The sequence below is a fragment of the Sciurus vulgaris genome (genome assembly GCF_902686455.1).
Source record: "Sciurus vulgaris genome assembly, chromosome: 4".
NCBI lineage: Eukaryota > Metazoa > Chordata > Mammalia > Rodentia > Sciuridae > Sciurus > Sciurus vulgaris.
Window position 1 is genome coordinate 26,459,948 of NC_136464.1, and position 25,419 is coordinate 26,485,366.

The following is a 25,419-nucleotide window of genomic DNA, read 5'->3' on the forward strand; positions in this document are numbered from 1 at the left end:
GATACTGGAGGGAGCTGCACTTGGCTTATATGTAAGCAAAATGAGAAACAGGTAAGAGTAAAGAAATAAGTTTGACCCAGCTCAACAATCTCCACAGTTCTGCCTTCCCACCTCTGTCCCTAGTACTGGAGATTGAACAGAGTGGTGCTCTACCACTGAACTACATCCTCTGCTCTTTTAATTTTTTATTTTGAGACAAAGTCTTGCTAAGTTGTCCAGGTTGACCTTGAACTTGCAATCTTCCTGCCTCAACTTCCCAAGCAACTGAGACCAAGGCATATACCAATGTGCCTAGCCCAGCCTTTACCTCAATCCTTTCTCAAGTATTAAAAATGATAACAAATATTTTTGCCAACCTCTACTTTCTTAGAATTTCATCCATCCCACAAATCAAGCTCTTTGGGGGACAAGTTGGACACTAGACAAGAATCAAATTATTTTCATGGCAGTCTCTCAATCCTGGCCTCAAGGAACTGTAAGAATTACACAAGGGCGACCCTATCAGTCCCCTGTTGCCCCTGAAGAGTTGTTTCTATTCACATTTAAATAAACCCTACTCCTTTCACTCTTGAGGAAAATAATTTTACACATCAAGGCCAGGGTGCCATGGCACAAGTCTGGAATCCCAGCAACTTGGAAGGCTGAGGGCCTGCCTCCAAATTTAAAAAGAGCTGAGGATGTAGCTCAGTGGTAAAGCCCAAGTTCAATCCCCAGTACAAAAAAAAAGCCAGATATCATTATTAGAAATTGCAATTCAATCTGGCACACTCGGGTTACTGTCCCATCCTTTTCTCCTTTTGCCTGAGAGCTACTGGGCAGGGCAAAAACTAACCCTTTTGCAGTCTGGACTAGCACTTCCCATACCAAGGCTGTTTCAGCACCATTAACTGTCTTCTGACATCTCACAGGAACCAACTTGAAAGGCAGAAAAATGATACAAACCAAGGTGAGAAGCAATCTTTATTTTTTCTTCTTTTTTAACCATGCTGGGGATCGAACCCAGGGACACTTATCACTGAGCTACATCCCCAGTCCTTTTTTTTTTTTTTTTTTAACTTTGAGACAGGATCTCACCAAGTTGCCTAGGTTGGCCTCAGACTTTCAATTCTCCTGCCTCAACCTCTCAAGTAGCTCACATTATAGGTGTGTGCCACCTGTTTGGGTTTGAAAGCAATTGTTCTGGAATTATAGGGTTGACTATACTAAAATCACTGCATTATACGCTTCAAAATGGGAGAAGAGTCAAACTACAGCCAGTTTCTGAGCACTGGGAGCAAGACCCTTTCCCTTTAGAACAGTATTCCTTTAAGTTTGGTCCCCTGACCAATAGAATCAGCATTACCAGAAAATTATTAGAAATGCACATCCTCAGGCTCCACCCCAGACCTACAGAACTAGAAATTCTGGGGACAGGCCCTACGGTCTGTTTTCACCAGCCTTCCTAGTGACTATAATGTACATTCCAAGAGATACTGCACCAAGGTAGGGTGGTTCTTTGTGTTAGGAGTCAGATAGTTAATATATTAGGATTTAAATGCCATATATATAAATAGGGTCTCTGTAACATATTTTTAAAAATTTTTTGTAGTTGTATATGAACAGAATATCTTTATTTTTATACGGTACTAAGAATCAAACCCAGAGCCTCACATGTGCTAGGTAAGTGCGCTACCACTGAGCTACAGCCGCAGCCTAACATATCTCTTTTCTTCATATAAAGTAATACTTTAGGGATGGGGATATAGCTCAGTTGGTAGAATGCTTGCCTTACAAACACAAGGCCCTGGGTTCAATCCCCACCACTTTACAGATGTAGATTCTTCTCTAGTAATTGCTGGTTCCCAGGCATCATAGTTTCCTCTTATAGTTGTGATACCCTCTGACACACCATGGCCAAAGACCAGATAGATCCTGCTTTCCATCTAGACTTTATTAGCTTAGTTTGCACTTTTTCCACGCTCTTTCAAGTAATTTATTGAATTCACAGTGACAGCCTTTGAACAGTCAGCAGATCTTACCAGACAAAACTCACAGTGACCCCAGGTATGCCACAACAGTCCCCCAAGGAACTTGAGAAATCACTTTGGCAATCCAGCTAGAGAGGGGAAGTGGCTATGCTTTGCTGTGTGCACTTAAGGCTCTTTGGTCCTGGTCAATTTCCTCTAAGAGGTGTCCAAGTAAAACTTCCCTTTCCCATTCAGTACACACGAGTCTTTCTTTGGTGTTTAAGCTAATGGGCTGAGGGTGGCAGCCAGGAAATTATAACCACTGAAGTGTGTGGTTAATACCTATGTACATCCTTTTCACTCATAGTGGATTTATCTTTTCAAATAGAGATATGAGGCAACGAGAGACTTCCACTATTATAGAGCGGATGGCAAGCACAGATCCAGACATGAATAAGACAGAACAAAGTCAATGTCAATGAACAAGACTTGAAACACTATGTAACTCTGCTGCTTTGCAGTGTCCCTTTTGGCACTAATAAGTCCTGGGTGCCTGATTAAGTTCTAGTTTAGCAGCACTCCCAAGGAAGCTTTCCAGCAAGGGGACAATGAAGAAGAGAATGGGAAAGAGTGGAGATGAGTCCCAAAATGACTCAGATCACTTTCCCCTTCTCTTGTGTCAAGCTAGAATTGCAAGGGTAAAAGACTCCATTACTTGGGAGAGGAGGTAGCGGGAAGGGAAGAGAAGATGCAGAACTTTTCTGGTCCCAGGGGCTCATCCCCAATCACTGCTGGAAGGGAATCCTAAAGATTTCCTGTTTTTTCCCAAATGAATGGCTTCAGTGTCTCCCCAGGTAGCACTAACTTATCCCTCAGAAGCCCTCAGCTTCTTGTCTCCAAGGGACAGGGGTTAAGGAAGAGGCAGATTGAATACTTAGGTTCTTTTTCTTTTTGGTCCTTGTTCTTTTCTTTTCTTTCTTTTTCGTAATGCTGGGGAATGGACCCAGGAACTCATTCATGCTAGGCCAACTCTCTACCACTGAGCTGTACCTGCAAATCCTTTTTCATTTTTATCCCCTGGAGTTCAATAAACTAGGTGCTTGGGTAGACACACCTAGCTACCCTCCTCTCCCCCGATTCAGCATGGTTCTCAGGTCTTGTTGGTAAAGAGAATGCAGGACAGGTGTGCACAGCAGCTGAAGGAGCTGGTAAATGTGGGTATACACTGGTCTTTGCTGGAATGGGGCATTTAGAGACCCTTATTGAAGTAGACATAAGGTACATGTTCTCCATAGCTGGCCTTGATGGTGTCTTGGAGCTCTGGTTCCAGATAGGAAACTGGTAATTCACTGAAGAGAACAGGAGATTATGAGCTTGCCACCTGGGATAAGTGGCAAAGTACCCTCAGAAAAATTCCAATCCAAGTTACCTCCTGATTTTTCCAGACCAAATTATTACAGGACTTTATATACCACAGTATGCTGCTTTCACCTCTTCTCAGGCCTGGCTTCACTCTCCCTAAACTAACGTTCTGGGTTTAAATTTCTAGCTTCTTCACAAAATGGTAATCCTGGTGCTCAGGACACAGGAGGTGTGCAGCAGATGGCCACTGAACCATTATGGAACTAGAGTTCAAGGAAGGGGAGACGGGCTCCTTCTGAGTTCCTAACCAAGCTACGCCCATCTCCTGGAGCCAGTCTCCACTCCCCACTCCCCTGTCTGATGCCTCCCTTCCCTTCATCCACCTTCGAGGACAGTAAGAGAAAGCAGAGAGGTCATCATCTGGCCTCTGGGAAACATGAACCAGAATAAGTCCCTTATTTAATTTTAAAGGCCAGATCTGGCCAAAGCAAAGCTTCCAAATAACCCAGCCAGCAGGAAGGAAAGTCTCTTGTCCCCCACCCCATCTCTCTAAGGCTGAGCCTGTGCCAAGGGGCAGGAGCAACTTATTCCTTCTCCTGGCTGCTCTTCCCCTTGCAGAATTGGGGTAGTTTGCCCTTCACCCAGGGTTAAGAGGCCCAGAATTTAGACTGATAGGGACTTGTCCTTAGAAATTGATGCCTTTCCTGTTTTGTCCCTCTCGCTATGGACAGAAGGTAGGTTGGAGCAGCAGAGGCAGGATGTTCAATAAACCAAAGTGGACGACAAAAGGCCAATACCATATCTGTGGAAAGAGCCCACATGCCACTGGCACCATGAAGAGGAGGCTGTAAGAAACAATAAACCAAAGCGTTAGGGGACACACAGCCCTATCCACACCCCATCCCTGAATGCTCTAGGGAGATGCCCAGGCACCTGGCCTGCCTCCCCAGCCAGATTCTCAGTCCTCTCCCTCCAGCCTTTCCCCATCCTCTGAACATGAGGAAACTTATCCTGGCATGGGGACAAAACCAGTGTCCTGCCATCCCTCACTCCCACCTCACACCCAGGTTCAAGCAGATGAGAGAGATAATGCTATGACGAGGGTATGCAAGCAGTGTAACCCCAAGATCACAAGCACCCACAGCCAGGTAGGGAATGGAGTCATTGTCATTAACCCCACGGCTTTGCAATGCATGATTATCGCTAGGACATGTTTAGCCAGGGGCAGGTTCCTAAGAATACTGATGTGACTTGTGTCATTACCACTGAGCTACATCCCCAATCCCTTTTATTTTTTATTTTTAAACAATCTCTTTAAGTTGCCAAGGTTGGCCTCGAACTTGCCATCCTCTTGCCTCAGCCTCCCAAGCCACTGGAATTATGGACATGTACCATTATGTGCAGCTTCAGCTACTTTTAAAGTCAGGTAAAGAAGAATATGTTCTCCAACACAGGCTAACAAGAAGACAGATCGTGGATGTCCCAGCCACCATAGAACCCAAACCACCCAAATACCATACTCACAAGCACCCGCACATCATGACCTGCAATGGGGCATGCAGCACCTTGACTTTCTGTACAAAAACAATAGAATAGAGACCCACATGGGTCCTAGATACATGAAAGTGAACCCCATGCCTGCCCTTCTAGGGATCAGCCAGGTAGCAAAAACCAGAAGCCAGTACCTGCTGGACCTGAGGGAGAGGAGAAGGAAGTGTTTGCAAGTCCAGGTACCAGGCTCTGCTGGCTAATACAGATGTGAGCGGGAGGGGAGGGAGTCCCAAGCACAGATGTGGTTGGGGAACTGGGCAGGGAAGATGCAAAGACAACCCCACTTACCTTCATGAAATTCAGTCTCTCCAGCCTTTCCATGATGACTGGCAGCAAGACTAGAAGAGAACAGGAGAGAAGCTGGGGGTGGAGGATGGCTAGAAAACTCTCACCAAGACCTCTTTCTACAGTCAGGGTAGGAACTGAGAGGGTCCCTCTTTCCCCAAAAGTGCCAAATAATATTTGCCACTGGGGAGAACAGAGATTGCATATCTTGGTCACTCTCTCTCCCCCAAGTCCCAGGAAAAACATGCTTCCCAAACTTCTGAACGTTCGAACCTGTAACAGGAAGACATATACTACTAGGTCCAAAGCAACCTTCTCAAAATTAAAACTAACTTTGAGGGCTCATGTAAACAAATTTTGCAATATGTCCCTGCTGGAAGCAAACCCAGGCAAGGAATTTATTCTCTCTACCACTGTCTCCTAAGCAGCCCACACTGTGTCCAGCACATCTAGCATTGACACATTTATGACTTTTCATAAGTTCAATGAAAATAATTTTCTCCCCCAAATTTTTTATTAATTCATATCCTACGAACTATAATGGTTCTCCGGAGTTTGAGAAGCACGGCTGTAGAGGCTAGGGTTCCACCTCCCACCAGAAAGCTGAGTGTGGCTAAGGCCTCCACCATGTATTCCAGAGTTTCCCAGGATAGGAAGGCTTCTCCATCTTACTCATGCCAGGGGCAGCCATGGTGATCCGGGAAATTACCACTTGGGTGATGCCTATGGCTGCAGCTCTCTGAGGACAGAAAAGATTAAATGATCAGGAATGATTTATTCTGTGTACGTGGAGTGCACTGGAGGGCAGGATAAGAGTCTTAGGCAAGTCAGAGCTGGTTTCAGAACCAGAAATGATGCAGGAAGAATATAAGAGGGCTGTTCCTAACAGAGAAATACAGGGAAAATTTATAGGGAACAAGGTTGGAGTCAGGGACAAACCTTTTTAATACTATAAAGGCACAGAGGCCTGCTGTGATCACTAAGGAGGATACAGGGTCTTAGAAGGAAATCCGCCCTCCCACCCCAAGAGAGGCCTCTGCTCACCTGGGAATGGCCAAGCTCATTCTGCTTCCCGTCCTTCACACAGATGCCCTGGATGAGTTCCCTAAACATAAACAGGAGTTGCTGGACTTGGGAAAGGTGTACTGGGAGCCTGCCAGGCCTGTGACACACCAAGGGACCAAGGCCAGGGCCTCAAGCTCTAGGAAGCACCCTCTGCAACCTTGCTCCCTGACCTTCCTTCCACACACCAGTGAGCAGTGGCTAAGAGAGTTGGTCCAGGGTACATACTGCCTCAGCTGACTAGTGAAACTGCAGAGCATGTGTATAATCTTGAGTGTGGTCCTTAACCCTTCTAAAGCCTCAGTTCTCCTGATCTGCAAAATGGGGATAATCTGAGCACCCACTTCATTGGGCCTGGTGAGGATTAAATAAGATAATGCCTGACAACTACTTAGTCCAATACTTGACAGTGACCACTACCCAAGGAGCTACTCTGGCTGTTCACAGATCAGTTATTTTTTTGGTGGTGGGGGAGTACTGGGAACTACACCCAGGGGTACTTTACCACTGATTTACATCCCCAGCAACCCCCCATTTTTTTTTATTTTGAGAAAGGGTTTTGCTAAGTTTCTAAGGCTGGCCTTGAACCTACAATCCTCCTGCCTCAGCCTCCTGAACCACTGGGGTTACAGGTGTGTACTACCATGCCTGGCATCAGGCCAGCTCTTGACAGCACTCCACCAGAGACCAGGTAGGTGGCTGCACTTATCCATTTTCTGGGGGAAAAATAGAAGAGATAAGGGAAGAGGAAAGGAGCAACGTGGATACAAGATATTCTGTAGTGTTCTTTCTCTAAGGGATCCTATGGTAAATCTCCAATGCTAGTAGTCCCAAGAAAACATGGATTGTAGATATTAATGACAACAATGGCAGCAATAATAGCTAACACTTATGTAGCATTTGCTATGTCCCAGGTGCTGTGCGGAGCAGAGGAACATCTCAAAGCAGAGGAATATCTCTGCACACTCTAGTCAAGAAACAAAAAGCAGACTAGGGATGTAGCTCAGTGGTAGAACACCAGCCTAGCATGCACGCGACACTGCATTTGCATTTGTTCCCCAGCATTGCAAAAAAAAAAAAAAAAAAGGGTAAAAACTGCAATAAACACTGTTTTTCCATCTTTTCAGCTGAAACACTTAGAGCTGGGGGTCTAGAAAACACCTATCTACTCCTCTGGCTTTGTTCAAGCTTCTTGGTTCTGTTCTATCTTTAGGCTCCTTGCTCTGCTGCATATCATTTGGTCATCATCCCAGGGCTGTACGGGTAGGCAGAGTTCACGACTTTAACACAGCTTCAGTTGAGAGGAGAGGATCTGCAATAAAACCCCACACGTCCATACTGTCTCCCCCATCCTGCAACAACAGACAGGTTGACTGCCCTAAGTTACCCACCATCACCACTGTCTGGGTCATCACCACAGGGGTGGCCAGTCTTCAGGGACCCTTCAGAGGTTCGCACAGCAGTCCTCTCCATAAAGTCCCAGTCCTAGGAAGCCACCCACTGCCTTGGTTTCCTGCCCTTTCCCTGCTAAGTTGTGGTGTGTAGAGAGAAACAGGGCTCCCTGTACTCACTGCTGTCGCATCATTGGGATATTGACACAGTTAGCTGCAGCCACAGCAGCAAAGGGCACCCAGCGGCCCACCAACGGAGGCGCTCTCTGTTGGGGGCAGGGAACAATGGAATTGTTCAGGCTCATGGGAAGATGGGAATAGAGGGGACTTCAGGATTATACAGAAAGGAAGACAGTTAAACCAAACTACCATCACACGACCAGACATCCAGACAGAATCCCAAACTCTCACCAAGGCCCACTATGGAACTATCCCAGGACAGTTCTGCTGTCTTCCCCAAGACTCTGCTGCCCCCTGGTGGCCACCGTGCCCACAGTTGCCTCTGACCATACCTTTGTCCACATGTTCATGCCCACAGCAGTGGCCACTGCGGTAGTTGTGGCTGTGAAGTAGGAAAGGGCCATCTGCCTAGTGGAGGAAAGAGATGCTGATGGATGAAAGATTAGGTGTTGGGAGTAGGGGCCCAGCTGGCTAAGGGAAGACCACAGGCTTGCGGGAGGAAATCTGGTATCAAGGCTTCATACCACGTTATCAGTCCCCAGTCTCATCTTGGACCCTCTCCCCGTCACTCACAATGCCCTGGCCCTGTGGTCTTCTTTCAGTATTTAACCTGTGTACACTGATGCTCCCTGTCTGCAAAATTATTTCCTGGGCTGCTTCTTTTTTTTCCCCCTATAGACGTGGGGATTGACCCCAGGGCCTCAGGTGTCACAGGCAAGGGTTCCACCACTGAGCTACATCCCCAGCCCCTTGTAATTTTATTTTGAGACAAATCTGGCTAAATTGCCCAGGCTGGCCTCGAACTTGTAATCCTCCTGCCTCAGCCTCCTGAATTGCTGAAGTACAGTCGACACCATCACACCTGACTCTTCCCTGGGCTATTATGGGGCTGAATTCTCATCCTTCAGAAACAGCTGAAATGTTATCTCTGCAGAAAGGACTTCCCGACCAGCCTATCTACAGGGGCATCCCTGTGCAGTTTGCTGTTCTGTTACCCTGTCTGTCCTGAATGACAGCAATCCCAATCTGAGATTATTGTGCTTCTTTTCTTAAAAGACCTTAAACTCCACCACAACAGGGACCACAATGTCCTGTTCATCAAGGTATCCCTAACTCCTGGAAACCCCCCTAGTATATAATATATACTCATGAACGTTTATTTTGTCAAATGAATGAATGAGCATATTTTGAACTGGTCTGGGAAGAACATACTCTCCTAGTCAGTCTGAGAAAATACTTCAAAACATGAAAAGGGTGACTCTGCTACCTGCTCACTGCAGTTCCCACACATGGAGTGACAGCCCAGGAGCTCTTCAGCAGGGATGTTCCTGAGGAGGTGAGAGGATAGCTTGGGGTTCAGGTCTCCTACCTCACTGATGTCGGGGAGGCAGCGTTCCTGTTGGTGTAGTTGACTAAGGCATTGAAGGACTGGTTCACCCACTGCCAGAAGATCACTGCTGGCATGGTCCTGCCAGGAAGGGAGGCCAGAAGGGGAGAGTTAGGATGGAAGGGAGGGCTTGAGGTCTACCAGTTACCACATCATCTGCCATTCCCACTCTGTTTTATGTACCAGGCTTTTGGACAGGCAGGGTCCTCTGCCTGGAATACCTTCAACCCTCCTCCTTCCACACATGGAAAAATCCTTGGAACCTTCCCAACGTGTCCCGTCCTTTCTGAGAAAGAATTAGTCATTCCATGTACCCTGCTCCCCCAACCCCATATTCCTCCTCCAACCTACCATGGACCAAGCTGCACTCTGTTTACTTCTTGTTCTCCTCAAGAGCTCCATGAGGGGAGAGACTAAAGTCTTTATATTCCCAGCACCTGGCCCAAGGTCTAGCTCAAAACTGAACAAATGAACACACAGGTAGAAGGAGGCAGAAGAAAAAAGGGAAGGGATAGAAGAGGAGGAAGAGTCACACATTCAGCAGCTACAGAGAAAGTTTATTCCATCCCCAAGTGAGCCAAGAAAAAGGGCCTTCCTTTCTTTTTCTTTCTTTCTTTATTTGGTACTGGGGATTGAATCTAGGACAGCTTAACCACTGAGCCACATTCCCAACCCTTTTTATTTTTTATTTTGAGACAGGATCTCACAGCTGCTTAGGGCCTTGCTAAGTGGCTGAAGCTGGCCTCAAACTTGTGATCCCCCTGTCTTGACTTCCTGACTTGCTGTGATTATAGAAATGTGCCACTATGCCCAGCCTATGTTACATTAGAAAAATAAATTCATTGTGAATAAGTGCTTCTTAAAGAACTTAGGACAGTTTGTTTGTGTGAACTTGGAAAAGTTACTTAGCTTCTCTAGAATTCCATCTACAAAAGAGAAATGATAATAGTACCTATGTACAGGGTTATTAAGAGGGGTAAATGTGGCAATACATGCAAAGAATTTAGTACACTGCCTATATCTGGAAAGTGATCAATCAAGAGGACTGCTATTATCATCTTAAGCTGGCTTCCTTCCTGGCAGACCCAGGCAGCTGCATATCCCCCTGCTCTGCTCCAGCGCCCACCTGTAGAACTGGAGCATGAAGCCTGTGATGATCATGCCGCCAGGGACCTGAAACGACATCCGTCCAATGACGTTCATCTTCTCCCCAGTGTCAGGATGGAAGGCTGAGTCATATAGCTTCTTGGCATAGAGCAGTTGCTCCACTTGAGTACCTGGGGGTATGACCCCCATCCTATCACCCAAGGACAACAGGCAGTTTACCAACCAGCTCAATCAAGTCCTCCCAGTCTCCCTCTTCTCATTTCTACCGCCTTCCAGAGATCTCTGCCTATTCCTTCTCCTTCAGTTTCCCTCTCCCACTAAGTATCCCATCAACGTCATTGAGCACCTCCAGTCCCTTGACTCACCTGCTCTTCTCCACCATCACCTTGGCCCAGTCCAGCTCTCGCTCTGATACGAAGACAGTGCGGGGGTCCGTAATGTTAAAGAAGTGCTTCACCCGCCCCAGGAAAGTGTACTGATCCCAGCGGGGGGCATCGATGTTAAAATCAGACAGGTTGGTCTCCATCTTGCTCATACACAAAACTGTGGACTTAAGGAACAGAGAAAGAGCAAGGACTGTCACCCAAATCAAAGCCTGCCCAAGGGGCCCTGAGTGTCTCCCACTGTTATAGATTACCTACTTTCACCAGCTCCTGGACACCTTTTTTTTTTTTTTTTTTTTTTTTTTTTTGTGGTGCTGGGGATTGAACCCAGGACCTTGTGCTTGCGAGGCAAACATTCAACCAACTGAACTATCTCCCCAGCTCTCCTGGACATCTTTTGACTCCGCTGGGGCAGTCCCAGTGAATGATCACCAGACTGAGAAATTAGGTACCAACATGTGTTTCCTAATACCTGCTTATGGTTTTGACCCTGTGCTTGATCACTGTCAGAAAGACTGAAAAAAGGAATTGTGTCCATCCTTGGGGAGCTCAGAGTCCAACTAGGAAGCAAGAGCCCACCAATGAAAGAGTATATAATCTTCCCTGGTGCTTCTGGCAGGGAAGGCTCTGCCCCAGGAGGGCTCCTGCAGAATAAAAAGGGATTAGGACAAAGGATGGCAAGTCTCACACCTTATTTAAGAAGCCTTGGGGCTGGGGTTGTGGCTCAGTGGTAGAGTGCTTGCCTGGCACGTGTAAGGCACTGGGTTAGATTCTCAGCACTACATGTAAATAAATAAATAAAATAAAGGTCCATTGACAACTAAAACATATATTTAAAAAAGTCTTGGGCTGGAAAGTAGCACAGAGGGAGATCAAGGCCCTGGTTTCAATCCCGAGCACCAAAAAAGGGGAAGAAATAAAGAATTCTGCTGGACAAACAAAACTGAGGGAATTTGTCACCAGTAGCCCTGATTTGTAAAATGTTAAATGAAGTTCATCAGATAGAAAATTTTAGATCATAAATTCATATATACATAATGAAAGAAAGAATATCAGAAAAGGGATAGTGCAAGTAAAATAAAATCCTTATTTTTTTCTTACTCTGAAAAAAAATATTCTTGAGACAAGGTCTGACTCTGTTGCTAGACTAGCCTGGAACTTGCAGTCCTCAGTTCCCTCTCAGCAACCCCCAACCTGCCCCTGCAAGTAGCCAGCTGGGATTAGAGGCATGAGCAACATTGCAGGCTTATTCTGAATTCTTAATCAACAGGTAATCATGGATAAGTAAGAAGAATGACAGCAATAATATGAAGGATGAGTAGCTGGACATGGTAGCACACACCTGTAATCCTAGCAACTCAGGAGGCTGAGGTAGGAGGACTGCAAGTTCCAAGTCAGCCTCAGCAACTTAGTGAGGCCCTAAGTGACTTGCGAGACCCTGTCTCAGAATAAAAAATAAAAAGGATACGAGGAACAAATTGGGACCTCTCTATTATAAGGTGTTCTACTACCTGTGAAATTGTACAGTTTTTGTGGGGTGGGGCATGGGGGTACTAGGAATGGAACTCAGGGGTATTTGACCATGGATCTACATCCCAGCCCTATTTTGTATTTTATTTAGAGACAGGGTTTCACTGAGTTGCTTCGAACCTCACTGCTCACTGTTGCTGAGGCTAGCTTTGAACTTTTATGATCCTCCTGTCTCAGCCTCCCAAGCTGCTGGGATTACAGGTGTGTACCACAGCAATCGGCTGTACAGTGTTATTTGAAAGTGGACTTGGACTAGTTGTAAATATATATTGCAGACTGCAGGGCAAACACTAAAAATTTTTTTTTTAAAAAGTAGTACAATTAATAGGCCAAGAGAGAAAATAGAGTCACATATTAAAAAAAAAAAAAAAGCTGAGACCTTTAAATTTCAGCAAGTCACGAAAGGATCAAAAGAAGAGTAATAAGACTAGACATGTACTTAGAAGAACACTCTGAGGGGCTGGGGATGTCACTCAGTGGTAGAGCACTTGCCTGGCACAAGTAAGGCCTTGAGTTCAATCCCTAGCACCAAACACACACACAAAAAAAGAATGAAACTTATGATAAATTAATAATATCTCAATAAACTATTCATCTTAAAAAAAGAAGAAGAAGAAGAAGAATACTTTGGGCCAGGCATGGTGGTACACACCTATAATCCCAGTGACTCAGGAGGCTGATGCAGAAGAATGACAAGTACGAGGCCAGCCTCAGCAACTTAGGGAGACTCTATCTCAAAGTAAGCATCCCTAGGTTCAATCCCCAGTATGTATAAAAAAGAAGGGAAGAAAACTCTCTGGGCAATCAAATGAAAATAAATGGGTGTGGGAGGGCTTTGCAGGCAGCAGGGAGGCCAGCGGGAAGGAATCCTGATACTCTAGCCAAGAAGAGGTAAGTAAGGCTCAAATGAATCCAATTGCACCCAGAGAGACCAAAAGGAGAGAACTTTTTAAAGCAGAATCGAATGACTTCCTAAGCAATTGGGTATAGGAGGAATGCTGTGTCAGTCAGGGGTCAACCCTGGAACAGAGAACACAGCACCTCAGAGTTTTAGACCTCAAGGGTCTAGTCCTTCCTAAAAGGGCTTCCATCTGATAACCGCCCTTATGATTAAAGTCACCCAACTAGCGACTTTAATTACATTTGCAAAATCCCTTCAGAGCAGCACCTCGATGAGTCTTCAACTGAGGACTGAGTGGTGTGTGATGCTCCTCCCTCACTGCCCACTAGAACACCAGGAGGGAATTCTGAGAGTCTTGTTCAGCCTAGCCAAGGCGACACACCACAAGTATCTAGAGTGACACCAGGCTTGTTGATTGGGCAATAAGGTGCTCAGACCTACAGTATAGAAAAATAGGCTCTGAGAAAGAAAACAGTGAGCTTGGTTTTCCAGGTGTTGTTTCAAGCATCACGGGACATTTTTTTTTTTTTTTTTTTTTTTTTAATGCTACCCCAGTGGCCTAGAATCCCCTGCCTCAGTCTCCTGAGTTGCTGGTATGCCATGGGATTTCTTAAATATAACTGGCTCCCTTCTGTTATGGGCCTTTTTTTTTTTTTTTTTTTTTTTTTAGCAGTGCTGGGGATTGAACCAGGGCCTTGTGCTTGCAAGGCAAGCACTCTACCAGCTGAGCTATCTCCTCAGCCCATTAGGGGCCTTTCTAAATGTCATTCCCTATCCAGACGCTCTTCTCTCCCCTTTTCACTAAATAACACCCATTCAAAAAAAATAAATAAATAAATAACAGAATGAATCAAACACCATTACTCTATGTAAATGTATGATACACAAATGGTACGCCTCTACTTCATGTACAACCAGAGAAACAAGTTGTACCCCATTTGCAAAAAAAGAATATAAAATAAATAAATAAATCACACCTATTCAATCCTTCTGGTTTTCTGACAAATAGGTTCCAAATTTACTTTTAGACTTTCTACTGTTAAGTCATCTATTTTTCTTCAAAGCGTCACTTTAACTTAAATATTCTCCTATGAAGTCAGAAGGGAGTGTTTCCTTTGCTCACTCTGGTCGCCTTAAGTATTCTGTTTGCTGGAGAGGGCCAGGAGGGGCAGGGGGATTCAGACTTGAAGGCACAGAGGTCTGGAATAGAAGTGAAAAACTAAGTCAGCAGCACTGAGGTAGTTTAAGCTAAAGTTTCCCAGTGAGAATACACAAAATAGAAAGAATAAAAGAGCTGAAGACAAGTCCTGAAAACCAATTTAGGAGGCAAGTCAAGAAAAAAAGACCTGAATGATGGGAGAGATAGGAGGTGGGAGGAACCAACAAATGGGGAATGGAAGGACGGTGGTCAATTTTTAGATTATCGTTAAGCGGGGAAGACTTCAGGAAACTGATAAGCCAGGGACCATCACTCCTAAGGGGAAGGAACAGGGCAGGGGAGGCCCACCATGCAGTATGCACAGCGCCCTTGTCTCACCCTGAAGCTGTGACTGAGGTGGCAACCTCTATGGAAGGCAGAAGGCAGGAAGCAAGTGTCCACTGGCTGTGTTCACCTCTCCATTTGGGCTCCTACTGGCTGGTTCATAGACCAAACTGAACTAGAGTGGGGCGGGGAAAGGGCTCACTTCCCAGACTCTACAGGAAGCTCAAAGAAGTCTGGTGGCCAGCAGATTACATACCACCTTGGTTTAGAGAGTCCCAGACTGATACTTCCAGAGACAGTCCAACTGAGCCAAACTCTATTCCTTCAACACACATGCGCACACACAGCTTAACATCTATGACATTTCTCTTCACCCTCAACACAACATGGCAAAGTCCTCTGCCTCTCAAAACAGAGGCACCCTGATGGGGTAATCATTTGCTAAATTACAAAAGAACTTTACCTGCTTAACTGAGGTCAGAATAAAAACTGCACAGAGCCTGGTTTTTCATTTTTGTGATACTGAGAATTGAACCCAGGGATGCTCTACCACTGAGCTACATCCCAGCCTTTATTATTTTTTCTTCTGAGACAGGATATCACTAGCCTCAAACTTGTGATCCTACTGCCTCAGCCTCCTGAAGTGCTGGGATTATAAGCATGCATCATCACACCTGGTCAGAGCCTTCTCAACTATAAGACCCCCCCCCAAAATAAATTGTCTGTCTGAAACCTTTCCCCCCTAACCACTATCCCCGAAAAGAGCACAATTCCTTGACTCCTGCAAGGCAGACTAAAGTTCTGTTATATATTCCCACAACATCCTATCCTTCCTTGCAGAATGCGGGGCTTCTGTAATTGTCACCTTGTCATTTACAATTCTTTGTATAAAGTCTACCTCCCCAGACATGAGCATTGGGACCATATCTATAATGTCACTGCTGTATCTCTCATATGCCCTCTAAAAATATTTAATCTCTATCTGAAATGCATTCCAGCTTATTCTTGGATTCTCTTGGCATCAAGGATGTTACCTCTTTTAAGTCAAGCTCAGAACCTGCCCTGGTTACATAAATAAGAGCAGGCTTTAGTTAGAAATATAAAATAATAATAATTTTAAAAAAAAAATTTTTTTTGGTACTAGGGATTGAACCCAGGGTGCTTAACCACTGAACTACAAAAATAATTTAATTTTTTAATTTAATTTAATTTATTTATTTATTTATTTATTTTATTTTTTTTTTTTTTTTTTGCGGTACTGGGGATTTGAACCCAGGAAAATTTTTTAAATTTGGGATTGGGGTTGTGACTCAGTGGTAGAACACTTGCATAGCACGTGTGAGGCCCTGGGTTTGAACCTCAGCACCACATAAATAAATAAATAAATAAATAAATAAATAAATAAATAAATAAATAAATGTATTGTGTCCATCTACAACAAAATTTTTTTTAAATTTTTTTAACTTTTCCTTTTTAGTTACACATGACAATAGAATGTATTTTGACCTAGCATATGTACATGGAGTATAACTTCCCATTCTTGTAATTGTACATCACATGGAGTTACACTGGTCGTGCATCCATATACAAAGGAAAGTTAAGTTGGATTCATTCTACTGTCTTTCCCATTCCCATCTCCCCTCCCTTCCCCCCATGCCCCCATCCCACTCCAGTGAACCTCCACTCCCCCCAACCTATTATGAGTCAGAGTCTGCATATAAGAGAACATTCAACCTTTGGTTTTTGGGGAATGGCTTATTTCAGTTAGCATGAAAGTCTCTAGTTCCATTCATTTGCCAGCCAATGCCACAATATCATTCTTCTTTATGACTGAGTAATAGACCATTGTGTATAAGTACCACTTTATTTATTTTGAGACAGGGTCTAAATTGCTCCCTAAGTTGCTGAGGCTGGCCTTGAACTTCCAATCATTCTGCCTCACTCAGCCTCCCAGAGTGCTGGGGTAGTAGGCATGCAGTTTCAGACTTGCTTTAATGAAGCTACAAATTGTCTGCCCCTCCTATACTGAGTCATATCTGGTTTCTATGTTTTGTACATAGTTACTCTCCCTCCTCCCTCACAAGCCATGTCTAGTCCTCCCTAGAAAGGTCACCATCATGTCCAGGGTGGCCTTCTGAAGGATTATGGTTTCACTACTAGGAACAAGGTGGGAAGTGGAAATCAAACAGGTTACTGACTGCTATCTCCTAGAATCAGAGAATGTCACATCTCAAAGACATTAGGAATACCAGATCTTAATTTTCTGAAACCTAGAAAGGTTCACATTGAACTAGCATTCTAAGCATCTGTTGCACACATGGCCCTGCACCATGCACACGCAGCAGATATAAAGGTGAAAAACAAACAGATCCAGTCCTCAGAGTCTGAAAATGGATAGGCCTTTCTTCCCTGAGGTCACAAGACTCTAAGTAACTCCAAGCCATTAAACAGGTCCTCTTACCTACTTCAGTCTATTTTCTTTTCTTTTTAAAAAAACAAAATGAAACGGGGCATGGTGGCCCATGCCCGTAATCCTAGCTACTAGGGAGGCTGAGGCAGGAGATCACAAGTTCAAAGTAAGCCTCAGCAAGGCCCTCAACAACTTAGCAAACTTCCAGCCTTTACTGGATCTTCGGAAAGTTCTAGGTTCTTGGTTTACATCAAGACGTATATCACTCTGTTCCTCCTACATGGACAATAGCGTTTATAAACAACACTATAAACAGTGCTTAGAAGTCAGTTCAAGTCCAGCTCTACCGCTAACAATAGTCAATTTCTAGCGCTGTGAGAACAAAATAAAATCTTGTACTAAAAGCATTTACTAAGGATGTCATTTCCACTAGGGCAGATTGTGTCCACTGTTGTGACTCCAGCGTCTAGAACCTGGCCTGGAGCACACTTAAAACATGGTCCTTTGCAATGTAAAAGGGGTGGGAGGCAGCACTTCCGATCCAAAGTAGATTAATAAAACCCAGCGGGACCCCAAAACGCCTTTTACTTCGGCTGTCAGCTCACCTAAGGGATCAGAGCCAGTCTCCAGTCTGTCTCTTGCCCTCCTACAGGTGACTTCTCCCCAAACAGATTTCCTCCATCCCAGACTCAGACAAAGGGCTGTGGAGATGGGTGCGCAATCCATTCACCCCAGCCCCTCGGCCTGGCACTAGAAAGCAAGAGGGATCGAGGGGAAGGATTCACAGGCCACCCTAGCGCCTCGTGGTCTCTGAAGGTCCAAGTCCAGGCTGCCTGTTCTGCAACCCTCCCTAGGCAGATTCAGAACGGATTCAAGCTCCCTCCCCGGGATGTGGGCATTGGAGGTAGATATGGTCGGTGGTCTCCTCTCAAGGTCCCTTACCTGCTCCCAGGAGGGATGCACCAAGACTAATGCCACCAGACGTAGCACTCGTTGGAAGAACGGCCTGGATGCACTTCTCTGCCTGGGCCGGGGAACCTCCCTCTCTCCCGCCCCCACGTCTCCCCTTCGGGACCAATCACAAGTCGGGAGGCTCCCGCCAGCCACGTGGGCGAATTTTCACCTTCACTGGGTCTCAGCATGCCAGACTAAGCCTCCAGCCGCACGACCGCCCGCCTGCGCAGTGGGCGGGCATTTCGGCGCGCTTGCGCACTTTGGAGAAAGCGAAGTTGGACCCCGCCCCATACGGCTGCTTTTCTCCTCCGCTGTGCGTGCGAGGGACGTCGGGGGCGGTGCCGCAGCAGTTGCCCCTGGTAACGGGGGAGGCAGGAGGAGGAGGAGGAGGAGGAGGCGGAGGAGGAGGAGGAGGGACTCGGCGGGAGGATGGTGAGTGTGGGGGCCCGAGCCCCTCTAGAGCCGGCGGGTCGCCTCCCTCCCGTCCCCAGGCCCAGGGCGGGGCACTGCGTTTAAAGCCGAGGAGGGAATGGGATGGCGCTTAGCCTGTTGTCTGGGTTCTGAATTGGTTTCGGGGGCGGCGGGGAGCCCCAAGGGTGGGCCCTGGAGGGAGGCCTGGGCCTGGGGAGGAAGGCGGGGCTTGCGATGGGTCCTAGGCTAGGGGAAGGGGCTGGCAGAGTGTGGGGCTGACTTGGTACCGAGCCTGAGCTCCATCATTAGTCTGGGGATAGGGCCGAAGGTGGATCGGAGGAACTGCGGAGAGCTGTCTCCGCACGCAGGCTTTAGATCTTCTGGGGAATCGGCCTCCCCGCGCCGCAGGACAGTGGGGTCTGCATGGGGCCCGGCCAGAAGCGGAGAGAAGGGCCAGTGCTGTGATCTTTGAGGTCACCCGGGCGGCATCAAGGGAGATGGTAGCCCAGCTTTCCTCTTCCTCGAGATGCGCGGGTCTCCCGGGTGAGGCGGGGAGGGATTAAGTCCCAGGACACAAAGAGGTGCCTCTTGGAAAGGATGCCTGGTAGATTTTACGACGTCTCAGTGTCTGCAGACCAGAGTTATTTATTTGCTGAGAGTTTTGCAAGGTCTGGTTGTTGGTGATGACCTATTTTTCGTTCTATGCTTAATCTGTGTTGATAGAGGCGAATTAGCTGCCTAGTCCTTATCATTTCCTTTGAAACCTGTTGCAGTCCCCTTTTGCAAGTGATCACACCAGGTCCAAAGGTCTTAATCCTAGCTTGGGGTCGCTAGACTAAAATGAATGGAAAATTAAAACTGGAGAGTGGCCATGAGTTTTGGACAAACCTTTTCTCTGTCAGCTGAAATTAAACTTTCTCATTGTAAATCATGATATGTGACAGAATTGACCGTTGACACTCAGTTTCTTGTTGAATCTTGTACAGTTAAGTAGAAGGAACAAAAAATGAAATTGAGTACTTTTATATCTAGTCAAAGAAAAAAATAGATTTTAAAGCAGATAGGTAACTGCAAAGAGCCAGTTATAGTTACTTCCTTGCCCTATCCCGTAGTTCCTTTTATGACTTTTTAAAAAATATTCTTTTAGTTGAATATGGACACAATGCCTTTATTTATTTTTATGTGGTGCTGAGGATCAAACTCAGTGCCTCACACATGCTAGGCAAGTGCTCTACCACTGAGCTACAACTCCAGCCCCCTTTTTATGACTTTTTAAAATGTGGAATAACTTATGTTGACTTATGAATGAAAATCTAGATGTCCAGCAGAGAAAAATGCATGTATCATTGGTTAGATTATCCAATGAGTAAATTGTGACAGGAAAAAAATTTCTATTGATTTTTACAAAAAATGAGATTGCCAATCACTTTTCACACTTGCTACATATGCAGTTTTTTTAACCTCAGGCTAAACAGATTTTTACAAGTGTTTTCTTTTTGTTAATCGTTTATACATGAGCTGTCCATTAAAGGCTAAGTTTATCCCAACAAATGAGTGCAAACATAAATATTTACACAGAAAATAACTAAGTTTGAAATGAAAAAGGCATGCAAAAATAACAGAGAATGAGATTTGTCATTATAGATGAGAAACATGAGAGTTGGCTAACTTTTCCCAGTTTTGTTTATCAATTAAGGGGACTGTATAATTTCATGATTGCTTAATTTATAATTATAGGCCTCAATACATTAACCACTGCTCATGTTTCCAGGTGCAGACTCGTACTGTATACAACAAAATGACAGTATACACGCAACACTGTTCAATACAACGTCATATTTAATAATCAAAACAGATTTTCTTTTTCTTTTTTTTTCTTAAATTGAACAATTAGAAATTAGGACAAATTATTCTGTATTCTTAATCTGTTTTTCTCCAAAAGTGTAAACTATTCTTAGAAATGGAAGTGGGTCATTGAATGTAAATGGTCAGTGGTGTGATTAAGTGTGTCAAGTCTAGTATCCCATGAGCCCCTATGGTTAACTATACAAGTGAAGAGTGAGCATCGGCTTTTGCTTCTTTGTTTTAAAAACTTAAGCTACGACTAATTATTTTTTAATTGAGTTCCTGCAACAAAAAAATCATTATGAATTTCTTTGAACATTTAGGGTCATATTTTTTTACCCCTGCCTTATGACATCAAGTTATTTTATTTTTCTTTTTTGTGGTACTGGGGATTAAACCCAAGGGTGTTCTACACTGAGTTACATTTCCCGGCTTTTTAGTCTTTTATTTTGAGACAGGGCCTTCCTAAATTACCCAGACTAGCCTTGAACTTGTGATCCTCCTGTCACAGCCACTGGGCTTACAGGCTTGCACCACCACACCCATGACACCAAGTTCTTAATGAAATACTCAGATGACTAATTTTGGCACATAACTAACCACTGTTAATATATAACTGAATTATTATTATTTATGAAGTACTTTCTACATACATGGAATTTGTGATAGTTACCAAGCATGGTCAACATTTGACAATTGTTCCCAACAGTGTTTGTTTTCTGGTCAGAAAATGGTCGGTAAATAATACAATTGATCCCCACCTCCCCCCCCCCAAAAAAAAAAAAAAAAAACAATGCCAGGGCACAGTGACACACACCTGTAATTCCAGCTACTTACAGGAGGATCACAGGCTCAGGGCTAGCCTGGGCAACTTAATGAGACCCTGTCTCAAAATGAAATAAAAAGGGCTGGGGACCTAGCTCAGCAGTAGAACTCTCCTGGATCAATTCCCAGTACGACCACCACAGCAACAAAAACTAGTTTAAAAAAATGTGGGGCTTTGAGGGTGTGGCTCAGTGGTAGAGCACATGCTCATTATGTGTGGGGCCCTGGGCCACACCATCCCCAGCAGCTACAAAAGAAATTTGTATAATTAAATATATATATACAGTATAATTAAGTATATATATAAATTTGTATAATAAATATATATACTCTTTTGAGTGACTGCTGTGCATCATGCTTTACATACATTACTTGATTTGGTCCTCATAGCTTTTTTCTTGAGATGTAAGTATTGTTCCCATTTTCTAGATGAAATTGTGACCAGGGTTACTAACACAGGGAAGCTAAATATTGTCTGAAACTCTAAAGCCCACAATGTTCTTTTCATCAGGACTTTACTGAAGTGAGACCCCACTCCTCTGGGGAAATACCTATGGTTTGTTCCTTAGGAAGCACTGTATTTATTTCTTAGAAAGGTGATGGGAAAAAAAGTTCCTTTCAAAACTGTAGTTCAGTTTATTTATTTATTTATTTTCTGGTACTGGGGATTGAATCCAGGGGCACTTTACCACTAAACTATATGACCAACCCTTTTCATTTTTTTACTTGCTAAGTTGCTGAGGCTCACCTTCAACTTAGGATCCTCCTGCCTCAGCCTCCCAAGTGGCTAGGATTACAGGTGTGTGCCACTGCAACTAGCAGTAGTTCAGTTTAAAGAGGTAAAAGGAAATGACAGTCAGTTCCATTTAAGCTAGTTATGGGGAATGTATGTATTTGACACTTGGCTTAGTAGTTTTAATATTTAAATTTTAGCTGCTCCTCACAACCATATATATATATATATATATATATATATATATATATAATTTTTTTTAGTTGTAGATGGACAGAATACCTTTATTTTATTTATTTATTTATTTGTGGTACTGAGGATCAAGCCCAGTGCCTCACACATGCTAGGTAAGCACTCTACCACTGAGCTATAACCCCAGCCTCCATATACTTTCATTTAACAAAAAATTTCTCTCCCCCTCCACCACTCTGATTTTTTGAATGACCTAGTTTGTACCATTTAGGTCAGTATGCCAAGCCTGTGCCAGGAGCTGAGATTAAGCTGATTTTGAAGCAGATAAAATGTCTGTAGTCAGTAGCCCATCTATTCATGGTTTACTGGTAGAAAAGTCTGTTTAAATGTTTTGTGGGTGAGTCAGAACACTTTTATCCAGCATGCAGATAACTTGTATACATACATACTGATAACACATACATACCATTAGCTGAAGTTCTTATTTCTTATTAGTTTTTTTAAAATATTTTTTTAGTTGTAGGTGGACACAATATCTTTATTTATTTATTTTTATGTGGTGCTGAGGATTGAACCCAGTGCCTTGCACATGGTAGGCAAGTACTCCACCACTGAGCCACGGCCACAGCCCCTCTTATTAGTTTTATTTAATGTCATAGGAAGGTTAATCCTACATAAAGATCTTACCAGTTTTGCTCACTGTAGTGCTTGGAGCATGATGTGGCTGTTAATGCTAATTGAATGAATGGATATTTGGGCCAAAAATATAGTTTAAAAATTAATTTTGTTGTATTTATACTGTATAACTCAGCCCCATCATAAGTTCAACTTCTAATGTTTCTTCATTTGACATTTGAAATAAAGTGTGGCACAACAGATAGGTGCATAGAATACACTTACTCTGCTCTCTCTTTCATCCAGCCTCTTAAATCAGCTTACTTTGTACCTTTCAAGCAGAACTCTGATATCTATAAATATCCTCTTCCCTATTTAGCAAACACCGATAATCCTGTGATCCCCTGTCCTTGGTGGCTGGGTTAATATGATGCTGTATAGCATTTGCACTAGCCTTCCCTAGGCCATTCTTGAGATGCCATTTATCATTTTTTGGAAGAAAATATTGGCTGAACTTCCCATTTCTGCATAGTTTCACTTAAAGGTGAAGCGTCTGACATTATTGTTACCTAATAAGGAAGATTACTCATTAGAAATGTAGAAGTACATTTAGGTTAGTCAAATATATCCACAGTTACAATGATTTCTTATCTGTGCTTTGCTTCTCTTCTTTTCTTTTACAATGAATAGAAATTGTTTTTCTCTTAATTATTCAATTTCAAATATAATTTGTGTATAAAAAGTCTCAGCCTGTAGACGGCAGTATTTTTAGTAATTTTTTAAAAGAGACAAATGATAAAAAAAACCCAAAACATTAATTTTAAACTCAAAAATATTTTATAAGCAATGGATCTTCCTTCACAATTTCTACACTAGTAGATAATGCATGAGAACTTTGCCTGTGTGTCATTTCATGTATTAATTTGATAAATTTCCTGTTTTAGAATTTATTATAAGAGGTAATGAGACCCTCTCTTTTCACATTCAGTCAGGAACTCAGGATGAACTGTATGATGTGTTTTCTCTGTTCTTGGCCTTTTTATATCACCAGTTCCCTAAGGATCTCAGAATTTTAATTTTAACTGTTCTGAAAGGTGGTATTATAAGTAAGTGATTGAAATATAGCTAATAGAAACCCAAGAGATGTCTTATAAATCTATTTGGTGGGGAAGGGGGTACTCGTATTGAACTCAGGGGCACTTATCCACTGAGCCACTTCCCCAACCCTTTTTATTTATTTGTTTATTTTTTTATTTTGTGACAGGATCTCACTAAGTTACTTAAGGCCTCACTAAGTTGCTGACTTTGAACTTGCAATCCTTCTGCCTCAGCCTCCTAAGTCACTGGGATCACAGGCATGCGCCACTGTGGCAGCATAAATATAGTATTAAGATGGAATGGTGTCAAAGTATTCAAAGCCAGTTGAGATAAAAACAAAAGAAGAAAAGAAAAAGGGGCTGGGGATGTAACTCAATAATAGAGCACTTCCCTAGCATATACAAGACCCTGGACTAGGGGTTGGGGGGCGGGAATCTTACCTTTTAAACAAAAATTCCTGCCTATCTTCTGTTTGTTTGAAATCTATGCAGTCTCTCCTCCTAAATCTTTTGGAATAGAATATGTCTTTCTTAGACTAAACTTGCCATTTCATTGCTGGAAAAAACTGAGGCATACAGAGGTTAATGTCCTTAGCAAATCAGTGCAAATATAGTACCAAAGTGGTAAACAAAGAGTCTCTGAAGCAGAAAGGAGTTCTTGACAATTATGCATATTTGTATATCATTGTTCAAAGACCTAATTAGTGAGAATTATTTCATGGAAGTACTATTTGATCTTAGTGAACATACTGGTTTGAGTTTTTGCCTAGTGCAATGCAGATGATAAATACAACCATTTTATGTAATTCCAAGACTCAGCTTGAAGGAATTTCTACTCTGGCTGATTGTTTTGTGTGCCCTTTAAACTCTTGGATCCTTTGCTTCTTGTTGTAGTGAGGCCTCATTAGAACAAGATTGTCAGATTCAGGATGGAACAAATAACTATCTTATAAAATTTGTCTTATATTCTTAGCTAAAAAACAACATGACTTAGGTCTGTAAGTGTAACTCAGTGGTAGAGCACTGTCTTAGAATGTGAGTCTCTGGGTTTGATCCTCAACACTGAGAAAACAAAAAACCAAAAACAACCCTGGTTAAATTTTGATTTTTTTTTTTTGCAAAATGAATGCCTTTTACAGTTCCCTATTCCCTTAGTTCTGCTGTTGATCAGATTTATCATAAAAAACAGATAATCAATACTATGACCTATCATATAAAGGTCTTGTGAAAATTAGATGATGATTGAATATTTTGAATGAATAAGTCTTAAACATGAACCATAACAGGTCAACTCTTAAACACAGAGGAGCCAGCTACAATTTCATACAACCTTTTTTGTGGTACCTTAAAATCTTGCATTAACTTTGGATAAATGATTCTATTTACTTGAACAACTGATTATCTTGTATCTATTTAATAAGTGCTAGGCATTGTAGAAGACAGAAGCTATAGTCCTTACCCACTAAAAACTTCAGTCTAGAAAGGGAGAAAAATACAAAAATCAGTTACCTAGTCTGATATGATGAATGTGAAGAGCTTTAGGAATGCAGGTGGGGTAGTAGTTCACACCTCCACAAGATTTGGGTTGACTGCTAAACTAGATTAATAGTAGGAGCAGAAATAAGCCATCCCACCGACTAAGTTGCTGCATTTACTCTAATACTTCTGCTAAAACTTGAAAGGAGAAAGCAAATGGAATAAATGGCATTAGAGTGGAAAGTAATAATATAAGCTCTCCATAACCAGGAACTTTTTTAAAGGAGAAGTTA

At 43.4% G+C, this 25,419-nt stretch overlaps 2 protein-coding genes across 5 annotated transcripts in view; one reads left to right on the forward strand and one right to left on the reverse strand.

The window, feature by feature from the left end:
- Positions 1 to 1,912: 1,912 nt before the first annotated feature.
- On the reverse strand, positions 1,913 to 18,024 carry SFXN2 (sideroflexin 2). Of its 4 annotated transcripts, XM_079136355.1 has the most exons (13): positions 17,921 to 17,949; positions 14,209 to 14,285; positions 10,637 to 10,821; positions 10,291 to 10,461; positions 9,147 to 9,245; positions 8,110 to 8,185; positions 7,778 to 7,863; positions 6,189 to 6,249; positions 5,817 to 5,883; positions 5,148 to 5,197; positions 4,833 to 4,882; positions 4,106 to 4,153; positions 1,913 to 3,295 (listed from the first exon to the last, which is right to left on the reverse strand). In XM_079136355.1, exons 3-13 carry the CDS (start codon positions 10,804 to 10,806, stop codon positions 3,196 to 3,198), a joined length of 978 nt encoding a protein of 325 aa, XP_078992481.1. In that variant the 5' UTR covers positions 10,807 to 10,821; positions 14,209 to 14,285; positions 17,921 to 17,949; the 3' UTR covers positions 1,913 to 3,195. The 4 variants fall into 4 exon arrangements, with proteins under 4 accessions (XP_078992481.1, XP_078992480.1, XP_078992483.1 ...); XM_079136354.1 differs by lacking the exon at positions 14,209 to 14,285 and having other exon boundaries at positions 17,921 to 18,024; XM_079136357.1 differs by lacking the exons at positions 14,209 to 14,285; positions 17,921 to 17,949 and adding an exon at positions 14,825 to 14,956.
- A 249-nt stretch (positions 18,025 to 18,273) lies between these two features.
- Positions 18,274 to 25,419, forward strand: part of ARL3 (ARF like GTPase 3) — a 37,363-nt gene continuing 30,217 nt past the window's right edge. The window contains exon 1 of the mRNA XM_079136360.1: positions 18,274 to 18,364. Within this exon, the coding sequence (XP_078992486.1) occupies positions 18,362 to 18,364 (3 nt within the window). The 5' untranslated portion in view covers positions 18,274 to 18,361. The remainder of the gene's footprint in view (positions 18,365 to 25,419) is intronic.